The sequence below is a fragment of the Dipodomys ordii genome, unplaced genomic scaffold, assembly GCF_000151885.1.
Source record: "Dipodomys ordii isolate 6190 unplaced genomic scaffold, Dord_2.0 Scaffold13, whole genome shotgun sequence".
Taxonomy (NCBI): domain Eukaryota; kingdom Metazoa; phylum Chordata; class Mammalia; order Rodentia; family Heteromyidae; genus Dipodomys; species Dipodomys ordii.
Genome location: NW_012267229.1, coordinates 611,695 through 624,313, shown reverse-complemented (window position 1 = coordinate 624,313; position 12,619 = coordinate 611,695). Strand labels below are relative to the sequence as shown.

Genomic DNA, 12,619 nt, shown 5'->3' with positions numbered 1-12,619 from the left:
AACAGCAAATCTTGAAAAGAGGTAAGGATGTAGAAATGGTTATTATTTGTAGGACAATACTAAAATATGTCCTCAATATCAACAAACTGAAGAAGGTGGTGATATTTGGAAGGCACATGAAAAGGGATTTAAGCCCAGAATGGCCATAGATTTATATAGGACAGGAGTATTCAGGACCTGGGTCCACTTATTGACTAACTCATAACATATAAATATCCCCATTTGCAAGAAATTTTTCCTAGTTGAGGAAATCTCTAGTGAAAGGCCTGAGATGCAGAAGTGCTTGATAGACAGGAGCTTCCCTCCTTCCATTAGGGACTGCAAGCTCATTCGCACACAGGCATCCTTCAACAACAATTCACAGAGCCTTGGGGCATAAGCTAACAGGGGATGCAGTGAGTCTACCAAGTTATTTAAGATGATTAAATTGTGCTATAAAGGATGGATGAAGCTCATAAGAAAGGTTAAGCACAGTTACTAAATAAGTAGAAACTCAGGAGATACAGGCAGATATCTTTGGATGTGTCAGGACAGATGATGAATGTAGGCAGCCCATGAGACACAAAGAATCCACAATGTGCTAAACATGGAGAATACATACACACACACACACACACACACACACACACACACACACATATATATACACACACACATATATGTATATATGGTCCTGAATTGGCCACCTTTGGTAACAACCAGACAGATCCTTCCTTTTCCTATAAGTGTCCTACTACAGAAGTATAGTTAAACCCAGGGTTTTCCTCAGCACACAACTGGCCAGGTGTGTGGATGCCTGCTTCTCCTTGAGATGAATGTTCTCTGGCTCTGGGTCCCCTTCATCTGCCATGGTCCTTTGCCCAAAACTATTCTGGTCTCTATATAGGCATATCATCAGTGGGAAAAGTGGCAGGGGAGTGGACAGGCAAACATGGTGTGAGCAGGGGCCAGGTAGAATGCTCCAACAACCTACCCTTCACCCTGCTTCTGTGCCTGGAGGCTACCAGGTTAGCACAATTTCCTCCATGGCAAGGTGTCCCGAGGTTCAGGGCAGGATAGACATCAAAGTCCCATCCTCAAGATGGGATGGTCCTTGGTTCTTGTGTTTTCTGACCTTTCACAGAACTTAACGGGTCTGGATTTCTATGTCAAATTCTTACCATTTAAATGTTGAAAACTCACATGAAAATTTACAAACGATCTGTTCAGACAGAATGAGGCATGTCTTCTTTCTACCGCAATCTGCTTCTGCTGCCTCAAGTGGATACTGACCCACAACTCGGGCCCTGAAGTTCTTATTATGTACTCCCTCTGTAGTAAAAGGAAGATTGAAACTGAACTGTCACTTTGCAGTCTGGAAATTTACTGTATCTCCCTTTGGGTCTCTTCTGTTGGGGCAGAGTCTAGTAGAAGTGAGACCTCTCAACACTGAGCAACCCCTGGCTCTGAGGCTGGACAGAGTAAAATAAGAAGAGAAGGAAGGTTCACATAGCAAAGCCCACAAGACTAAAGGGAAGGACTAGCATTGATGGGATCTTTGGAACTGTCCCTAGATGGTCTATGTGGGTATGCTTGAAAACTTCCTCACTGTCGTATTTTCTCTGGGTCAGTGGTCACTCATGTGATCACTGCTTCTCTTCTCTTTCTCAGGCCACCAATCCAGAGATAGAACAAAATGAGACAGCATTTAGGGGCAAGAGAAGGAGACTGTTACTATGGTAACCTAAGCAAGAATCAGAAAACTAAAATTAGGAAAGGTTTTGGACATTGTCTGTTTGAAGTAAGGCACGTGTACCTGCAACTCTGCATCTCCAAAGAGACTAGACAACACTGTTCAGAAAGGTTGACCCATGACCATATGAGGAAAGGTGGAGCCCAAGCGTTACCGAGCAGTGAGAGGGGTCTTGCTGAAGAGACAAGACTAGAAAAAGAAGAGACAAGACTAGAAAAAAACAAGACTAGAACAAGGACTACCACAAGCAAGGGGCTGGAGAATGACCAGGTGCCTGTTATAACATGCAGAGGATAGACAGTGAGCCTAGAGATGTGTCTCTGTGTGAACAAGAGCATGACAAACCTTACCTATAGATGTTAGATGCAAGGCATGTGGAGAAGCAGAATTGAAAAGATAGGAGGTGAGGCAGGAGGAAGAGAGAGGGGAGAGATTGGCATTAATCAGGTTGTTCCCATTTACCCACACTTTCCCTGCATGACTAAGAGCATATAGTCACAAAATGGATATCCATGAGTATGGACAGAGTTCAAGGAGCTTATGGGGGGCTTGTTTACAAAGTACCTGCAGTCGTGTCATCATCCTTGAAGCTCTGGGCAGGCCATGCTCAATAATACCAGCCTTGTATGTGTCACACTGCTGTGTCAGCATTTCTGGTCAGGCACTGTGTAGGGGCAGTGGTATGTGTTATGGAGAGGGAGGAGATTAAGTACTAAACAAGACTGGTGAGGGCTCAGGCAGTATATACAAGTGATAAACATGACAATGACCAGAACTATGACTGAGCTGTGACATGACTATGAAGGGAGCACACTGGCTGATAATGGAGGCATGGGGAAGGGGAGAGACATGATGTATGTGTCACTATTACAGGGAACAGAAAGTGTGAACAGAAAGTGAATAGACACTCTCAAGAAACAAAATATTAAAAAGCATGCCAGCATTGGTGTTTTTCTTGATAATATGATATTGGTATGTAAATTAAAATCCAAGGACTTTATAATAAAGTCATATTTCTAAGATAGAGGAGTATGACATTCTCTGTTAGCCTTAACCACATATTTTTCCAGGCTGGTGTTTTGTATCATGCTGAAATGTAATTTAAGAATTAAATTTTACCCACTGTGGTCCTAGCTAACTAAAAATGGCAAGCCTAATTCAGAATAATAGATTTCATGTATCAATCACTGAAGTCTTTTCAGCTTTGAAGAGGGAGCTTGAACGAAATTGCTAGATTGCTAGTTCTTGTGGCAGCTGCAATTTAGGATGAACACATATTTTACAGACACATATTGCTGACCTTTCAACAATATTCAGTCCCAAAATGTACTCTGCTTGGAGAAAAGTCAGTCTGGCCTACCTTCAGCCTCTAGCCTGCTCTCTGGTACCTGTGGGCAGACGATTCTCTGAGTACACATGGACATGGTCCCCAAAGGATGTCCCATTAGAAATCTCTGGAAGGAATAACTTCAAGGAAATGGAAACTGATACCAGGACTCAGGGATTCCCAGACCCATGTCTTTCTACCTTCCAAGTTGGGGGGGGGGGCCATGAAGAGAACAGCTTTGTATTTCATCAGAAGAGAGCATTCAAACAAAAGCCAACAAGAGAAATGAATAAGTAGTTGTATATCCATATAGTGGGATGTGGCCCAGCAATAAAAAGCAAATGAGTACTATACCAGCTACATGGTTGGAGCTTCAAGAAACATGTCAGGTAGAACAGCCAGACCCAGAAGGCAAATGCTGCATGGTGCCCAGGCTGTGGTCGTTACAAGAGACACGGTGCACCCATTCTAGCAGATCAGTTCTTGCCTGGAGGCAACAGGGGGCTCTCCCTGCAAAGGGTCAAGACAACTCTCTGCAGTACCTGAGATTTCTAAATCTGAGGGGCCGGGATACAAATGCGCGGCACAAACCACACCTACCATGTGCATACTTCACACACAGAAACTGCCTCTCCACAAAGTAGATTTAAAAAGTTAAATAAGGCTAAACAGCAAAATTCTATCTATCTATCCTCTTAAATTTCAGAATATGGAGAGGGAACAAGCAACCAAAAAGAAAAAAAAATCCCAAAAGTTATAAAGACATAATTGCACATCGAAGTCATTGACAAGACAGGGGAATCTCACTTATTTCCTAAACCTTTTAATTTCATAATATATACTTTTTTACCCCCAGCACTTACTATTGGCAGGCCCTGCTTCAGACACTTCACATAAAGACCGCATACCACCAAGTCAGCTGGATTTTGTTATCCCCATTTTATAGATGAGGAGGGCAAGGGTGTGACTGGAGAACACCTTAAGACCACCAGGACACTGGTAGACCTAGCACTATCCTAACACTGTGCCTTTGCCTGGAGCTCTCCGGCTTATGCTTTCTTTGGGGTGGGGCTGTATAGTCACATGATGTGTTTTTAGCACTGATAGTTCTGATAGGATGTCCCCAGGGAAGTGAAGGCCCTGATCGCTAGCCTGAGAAGACTCTTCCTACTGGGAGAACCAGGGATTCAGCCAGGCTAATGCTCACAGTCATTCCTGATGCTAATGGTTACTGCACAGAAGCAAGGTAAGTACAAAAGGAGGCAGAATAATGAAAGGCTTTCAGACAGGCTTTCAGAAAGGCTTTCAGGTAGGTTCAAAGAAAGCAGAATTCTGCCGATTTGGGTTTTATGTATTAGGAAGCAGAAGCCTAACTCTGAAAGGCCCATACAGTTTTCTGTAATTGGCTTCTGTAAGCTTGCTTTGACAGTGGTATTTTCACAACCCTGACCGTATATATCTATCTGTACACCAATGGGCAACTATTTGCTTGCAATTCTATGTGAATCAACTCAGTTTTTAAAAAGTTGAACATCATCTATTTACTCAAGGTTTACATATGAAGTCAATTTAATAATTATATTTTATTAATGCATTCATCTGTTGAAGAAAAGTTAATTCCATGTAACAACTACAATCACTGCATGCTTTCACTTCTGTGAGGGCTATGCTTTGGAGAACTGTAATTCTGAGCTGGTGAAAAAAGCTACTCTTGATCCTCTAATCCAAAAATATGGAAATACAAAACCCTGAAAAATTGCTTTTATGTTTGTATATAACAGAGTACACATGCAAACATGAACTCTACACAGACACACATACACACACAGAGTAGAGGACAGATGCAAACAAATGAAAAGGAATTAAGTGGAGTTAGGCATTATATTATTAGGTTAGAGGATAACTGGAAGTAATAAAGCAACATTTAATGGAGTATCATTTTGGTTTAAACTGGACTTAAAAAAATACCACCACAACACAGGCTTCATGCCTCTCTTTAACACAAATCTTAACTATATACATATTGCTGCTCAGTTTTCTTTCAACTCTGTATATATAGAACTCTGTATATATAGAAATAAAAAATCTGCTTAAAAATAAATTACTTACACTGTATCCTCAGAAGACTGCAGGAAAGAATGGAGTGGCCAGGGCCCAGGGGCTGCATAGGCTGCATCAGTGGCTGGCTCAGGTCTCCGTTTCCTGTCCCTCTAACCCTTTCTGAGAAGCTCCACAGTTTGATGCCCTTCATTAGATGCTTTCTGAACCAAAGGGCTTTTCAGGCAAGAAGATAGTTGGAGACTACTGGTGTTCTTTTCTCTCACTTTACAAATGAGGAAACTGAGGCTCAAAGAACCTGAAAAACTTCTGCAAGCTGTGGCAGAATCAGCCATCCAGGTTCCTAAGCTTGTGTTTATCTGAATGAAACTTCCTCCAAGGACATTCTTGCCTATCTATATACTAGCAACCCAGTGGAATTCACTATATATTAATATCCTTGCCTAGTCTTGAAAACCAACAAGTATGATTTATCATTAATTCACTCAAGAGGAGATGGTAGCCAGCAATCTTTAATGAGGTATGATGAGTAAACAGAAATAAATTAGAAATAAGATGATATCATTATTTTGGAAAGTAAGGAAACAGGCAAATCTCTTCCTTAAAAATCATGTAGATTAAATAACACCTGACCCAGACTAGAAAAACTCTAATTAATAATAGATACAACAACAATAAAAAACAGCAGCAGTGATAATAGCAATAGTTAACATTCCTGGGTTACTATATACTAGTTACTAGGCATAGCATTTTACGTGTACTGAAATCTGTATGATAAATTCTATTATTCCAATTTTTTATAGATAAAAATCGAGCCTAAGCCCAGAAGTAGTGGCCAAATGCCTCTGAAGATGTATACATTCCAGATCTGAAATCAATCTCATCCTGAGTACTCTGGGATGGCTGGCCATCCTTCTGGATGGGAGACAGGAAGCTTCTTGTCTATCTGCCTCCCCTGCTGATACTACCTTCTAAGGATCACTTCTTGTCCACGTACTGTAGGCTAGACTTCCATACAAAGGTTTAAAGAAGAATGTGACCAATATATTACAAAACAGGACAATCACTTGTAGCTGTACATCCTTTAACAAAAGGACAGCTGAAGCCCTGTGCAGTCTCCAACCTTCGTTCCTCCCCCCAAAAAAGAAAGGACGCTTACCTTGACCTCAAACTCAAAGTGCTCATCCTTTCCTTGCCCGCACAGCACGTAGCGTGGAATACTAATCTTAATTGGGTCCTTCAGGTCGTCTGGATTTGCTCCCAAAGAGCGAGAAACCATCCGCTATCAAACGCACATCAGATAGGGAGAACAAAGAGAAAGGAAGATCACTCTGCTGCAAATACTCTACTTGGACAGGAGGGAGACAATGTGTTTCAAGAAAAGAGCATCAAACCAGTAGAGTTTATTTAGAAGAATGATGGTTTCCTTTGAAAGAGAAACGTTAAGCCTCTCTTAACAAAAGAATCCCCCCCTCCCTGCCCTTTCTTTAAGGAATACCACTCCAAGAAGTTAGGGCAAAAACAGTTCCTTCCAATTTATAACAGCAAATGAAAACAGGCATAAGTTACCCACTCTGACTTTTAAAAAATGTCAGTATAAATTAAATTCCTTTTTTGAAAAGTCTTGATCAGTTGACAAACTTTTGTTTGTCCCCACCACAGAGTATCACACTCCTATATATAAGGCTGAAGGTTTGACTCAAACTTATTTCATCTCTAACTTTTAGCTATTTTTACAAGTCATTGTAATGTGGGAAGTGCTAAAAAAAAAAATAAGGCATAAGTAAGACAAATCCCATGTATTTTCTTTAGGCTCCACTTGATTAATAATTGGCTTGGCTCTGAGAAATACTTACTGTCTACACAGTGGGAAGCCAGAGGCGATAGCTAAGATACAGGTACCATAAAATAAAATTTCAATATAAGTTCTCTTGAGTGTAAACAGAAATAGCTGAATAATCCTTATTTATATTAACCTAGGGCTTTAGAAAATATACATATGCTTTTGTAGTAGGAGTAATAAATTAGAATAATTGACATATATTGAATAGTTATTATATACCATAACTATGTTAAATGTTTTACATGCATTGGTTTAATGACTCCTCATGATCCCCCTATGAGGTACAAACCATTCTTAATCCTATTATATCTCATAGAAAGAGTCCAAGGACAGCAGACTGAGGTTGATGGTGGTAAATGGTTGACCAGGATTTGAATTCAAGGTCACTAAACCCACATTTGTCGCTACTACATTCTTCTGCTATTCTGAAATTTTACATGGTTTCATCCATTTGAGATAATTGAGCTAACAAACACTTCAAACATAAATAGAATTTAAGGAAGAGACTTGCAGTGAAAGTTCTTTGACCCCATCAGTCTTTTTCCTCCCAAGCAGGTGCTAGCAAGAAGTCCTCACCCAGCTGCCTGGGTTAAAGCTTGGGCAGCTGGGCAGCAGGGAGGATGGTGTACTTCCGGCTGGTGTTTCAATCCAGCTGATGGTGTGGGTATTTGGGCATGAATGCTTCCAAAGCATTTTAGAGCATGCTAATTTTTCCCCAGTGGCTGGGTTACACTCAATCAGAAGCACTGCTTAAGCAATGGCACACCTAATTAGCTGTTCCCAATGTCAAAATTCAATGTGGAAATTCTTTAAGAGGAGTTTTGACTTCAATTCACTGTCCATTTCCAAAATACATTAAATTTTGTGAAACATAGAATATCTCTTTCCCTCTCCATCCCCCCACCCCCACCTCCGTCTCTCTCAGTACTGGAGCTTGAACTCAGGGATTAGGTGCTATTTCTTGGCTTTATCACTGAAGGCTACTCTACCACTTGAACATCACCACTTCCAGCTTTTTGGTGGTTACTTAGAAATAAAAAGAGTTTCATAACATTCCTGCCCAGGATGGCTATTAACTCTAATCCTTAGATCTCAGTCTCCAGATTAACTAGGATTACAGATTGTGAGCCACTGGTACTTAGCTTAAGTTCTATGTTTCAAGGATGTACAATTATGAAATTAATCCCTAAAGACAGTGGCTTGAGGCTCAGGACCATATATATTTTACAAACAAACAACAAGAAACCATCAAACACTAAAAAAATACAAAACCCTGCCTTTGACACCTTCATAGGACATATGAATTTCTGGGAGTTACTGGATCTTAGATTGTCTACCTAATTCACATCAATCTAGGATAGTGCTTCACACATCAGCCTTATATGAGGGAATTGATAAATGGTTCTCCACCTGATACGAGAGCCAACTGCCTCATCAGGATGAGACTTTTATTGAGAAGATATTCTTCCCTTCATTACTTAGCATGCTACAGAGAAGAAATATTGACACATGGCCTTGCTATCATCTTTGGCTGTGGTTTATTTAAAGCTCATTGATTTCATATGAATTAAATATTATGACAATCAGCATACAACAATGAACCACCACAGAAATGAATAACTGAAATAGAAGGCAGGGATATGGAGGCAATTTTAGAAAAAGGATAATATAGAGAGAAAAATAAAAAGTATGACTTTCCACCAAATCATTGCTACAGTGCAAGTTCATTCAATTACTTTATGAAATCACTTTCAAGAGAACTGTAGAATGTTCAGGATACAGTGTGAAAGGTTCCTCATATTCTCTGCAACTATGTTTATCTTGGGCAGGGAGGAAAACTGAAATAAATGTCTCCTAAATTTATTCTTGATTTGAAAGGGGTTGTATTTTGAATAGCTTGAGCTTTATATGAGGCATGTAAATGTGTACTGTAACATTATATCTCATTGTTTATAGGCACTTTTAAATACGCATGACATTATTTATCTTAGAATCAGCCAGTTTCCCTGCATGTGCCAAAGAAGGGTCTGACTCTGTGAAAGGGAAGATGGTGACACACAATTGCAGAAAGGGGGGGGGGGACGACTAAGGCTCTGTGTTTGGAAGCACCTTTGCAGCTGATTTCATGTGAGGGACTTCCTAAACATTACACAAAATCTAATATATACTTTGGAGAAATGCGCTATTGAGAAGCAAAGGCCAAGAAAAACATATGATTAATAACTTCTCACAAGTCTATACATTAGCAAGGTTGGGAGAGATGGGGAAGATCAATGAAAGAGGTAACACTGATCTAGAGGCACTGTACTCGTATGCTGACATGTTGAATTTAAACCCTGCTGTATAATTATCTAAAGAAGAAGAAGAGGAAGATGAGGAAGAAGAAAAGGAAGAGGAAGACAAGGAGGAGGAAGAGGAGGAAGGAAGAGGAGGAGGAGGAGAAGAAGAAATATCATCTTTACAAGTATTAAGAAATATTTTTGATAGCTTTTAATGAAAGAATGTCCTGTGTCAACAAATACTGTGGGTGAAACACTATAGTCAGCTCATCAGACAAAAGGAACATGTAGAACCCTAAATAATCAGATTAGAATCTTCCCTTTCTACTCAGGATACCTCCTTCAAAGAGGGCAAATTGAGGAAATGAACAGAAAGTAGCATTAACCTCAACTCTGATCCTTGTCAGCTCCACAGAGGGCATGAAATGATTCACTTCCATAGGGGATTATCAACATTCCCCCTGAACACTTGAATTACGTACCAGATGGTTAACTTAGATCACACACTCTGACCGTGACAAGGTCAGAGCTAAGAACTGCCATTCACTCTCCAAAAGCCATAACCAACTTTTGCTTCTAAAATAAAGGCAAACCAGTTTTCCAGATTTAACCATGCTACCAATTCCTGTCTCTGTTTCTAGCATAGTACAAGTCCTAATTCCTCTTTTTCTTTCAATCCCACATACCACAGTGACAGTTCTAGTTAGAATTATTATATACCAAGCACCTACTGTGCCCCAACAGTTTGAAGGTTGGGGCCTAGGGCAGAGATGGATCTAATACAGTCATATAAGAGGCATGTTATAAGAAACAAAATAAAATTAAAGTGTATGAGCAAATGCAAAATTAAGATAAATCGTCAGGTCATGTTTACAGCCACTTCCAGGAGAAGCCTGTTTGTGCCATAAGGGGCCTTTTCTCAATATCATGCTATTTTTTTTCCTTTCCTTTCTTTTTTAAATTTAAATTTTATTGTAAAGGTGATGTGCAGAGGAGTTACAATTACATAAGTCAGGAAATGAGTACATTTCTTTTGAACAGTGTTACCCTTCCTTCATTTTTTCCCACTTTTTCCCTCTTACTCCCCACCGAGTTATAAAGTTCATTTCCAACATAGTATCTAAAGTATCACTGAATTGGTTCACCCTTTTGTCCCATTGTTTCTGAGATTCTCCTTTCCTTTCCCAAATCAGATAAACTTATATATAAGACAAAGGGTACAGGAATCAAAAACAGTGACATTAGGGAATAAACTAAAGGAATAAAAGAAAAAAGGAAAAAAGAAAAACTGAACAGTACAATAAAAAAACATAAAACTCTTGTTTCCATTTCTTAGAGTTCATTTCGATAAGCATCATTTTATATGGTCATATGCACATAGCTATTGAGCTATTGTGGTCCTTTCCTAAGAATATCCTAAACATATTCTAGTTATTACAGATGAGAGAATCTATGTAGCCTATGTTTCTTTGAGTCTGGCTTACTTTGCTTCTAGGCTTAATATGATTTTTTTCCCAAGTCTTTCCATTTCCTTATGAATGGGGCAATGTCATTTCTTTCTGATGGAAGCACAGAATTCCATCATGTGTACATACCATGCTATTTTTTTTTTTTTGTGGGTCATGGGGCTTGAACTCTGGGCCTCCGCATTGTCCCTCAGCTCTTCAGCTCAAGGCTAGCACTCTACCACTTAAGCCACAGCACCACTTCTAGTTTTCTGGTGGTTTATTGGAGATAAGAGTCTCACAGACTTTCCTGCCTGGGCTGGCTTTGAACCACAATCCTAAAATCTCAGCCTTCTGAGTAGCTAGTATTACAGGCATGCGCCACTAATGCCCAGCCTATGCTATTTTTGAAGGCTCAGTAAACACAATTTTCTTAGAAGTTGAAAATTCATGTGACTATGCCCTATAAGTACATCTCCATTTTTATTGCAAGCAGGACTTAACAACGGCCAGCATGAAGAGACCAAGTTAACCACAACTTTTTTAAAAAAGTGACTTTGTATTATTCCTATCAGGAAATAGAAATATGTTTTCAAATAAAGGGGTACTTTCTAGCAACTCAGAAGTCTGAGATCTGAGAACTGAAGTTCAAAGCCAATCTGAGCAGGAAAGTCCATGACATTCTTATCTCCAATTAATCACCAAAAAGCCAGAAGTGGAGCTTTAATTCAACTGGTAGGCATCCTTAAATAAAACAGCTAAGGGACAGCACTCAGGCCCTGAATTTAAGCCAGAGCATCAGCACAATATAAAAAAAGGGGTTATTTGATATTGGTATATATCCATAGGCATGTATTACCAGAAAATGAAAGACTATGTTAAATTTGTAGAGTATCTTGAGTTTAGCTGATCTATCTAATTCTCACCAAAATCATTTTTTTCTTTATATAAATTGGTGTTGACCAACATTGTTTCAAGATTTGGAAATATAGGGTATCTAATGAGTGTTTCAACTTGCAACTATGAAAATGTCATGATCTACTTTGTGATCTCTACTCATAAGAGACTACGCCATTTAATAGTATTGGTTCTGGATAACTCAATAAATGGATGATTAAAAAGAACTACATACTGGGTCCAGATTTCTGATTGATAATATGGCAATGGCTTCTAAGTGGCTCTCAGTACTAACAATGAATCTAACTTGGGATCTTCTGGAGGGAAAAATCAGATATTTCCTCTTCTAAGTTCTATAATGTCTTCAGTCCTAGAAATGATCATTTGTCTTTACTTACCAAGATCCAGCTTTGGTTCCAGCTATACTGAATTTGATGGGCCAGGAAAGAATAAAGGTCAAGGGGCAGTTTCATTCATTAGGTTTCTTTAGAGCATTCTATTTAACATTCTTACGTATACAAGGTTATTTGTATCATACTGACATTCAGATTATACTTAGCATTTTCTTCTGCAGGGGCTATAAACACAAAGAACAAAGGAGGGACACCCCATACAAGGAAACAATGGACTCAGAGAACAACTGGTACAACAATCATTGCAAATAACAACAAACTCACAAAGAAATAATCTTTAATACCTAAATATTGTAAGTCTGCTAAGAATCACCTTAGCAGTGCTTGTGAATACTCACTTCTAGCCTAGACAGAAAACAAAATAGGAAGTAGGTAGAGACTGACCAAGCAGTGTCAAGTATAATAATGACTAGGAGGAAGCTTTGGCAGTGTAGAAAAAAACATAGAATTTAATATAAGAAGTCCTAGGTTTCCCCTGCTTTCACTATATTTGATGTCAGTATAACTTGTGGAGGAGATGGGGAAAAACCAGTTGTTTCAGGATACAGGTGGATCTGATGCAACAATGAGAAGTACAAGTTGTCATGTCCAAAACGAGCTTTACAACGTCGGTGCGGGGGGGGGG

The 12,619-nt window shown here is 39.4% G+C and overlaps 1 protein-coding gene across 2 annotated transcripts in view; it reads right to left on the bottom strand.

Annotated features, from left to right (window-relative positions):
• Positions 1-12,619, bottom strand: part of Kif16b (kinesin family member 16B) — a 267,459-nt gene that overhangs the window by 69,610 nt on the left and 185,230 nt on the right. Inside the window, exon 23 of one of the 2 annotated variants that reach the window (XM_013010887.1) lies at positions 6,277-6,399. The exons of the other annotated variant lie outside the window; for it this stretch is intronic. Coding sequence (XP_012866341.1) covers positions 6,277-6,399 — 123 coding nt within the window. The remainder of the gene's footprint in view (positions 1-6,276; positions 6,400-12,619) is intronic. 2 annotated transcript variants of the gene reach the window in all.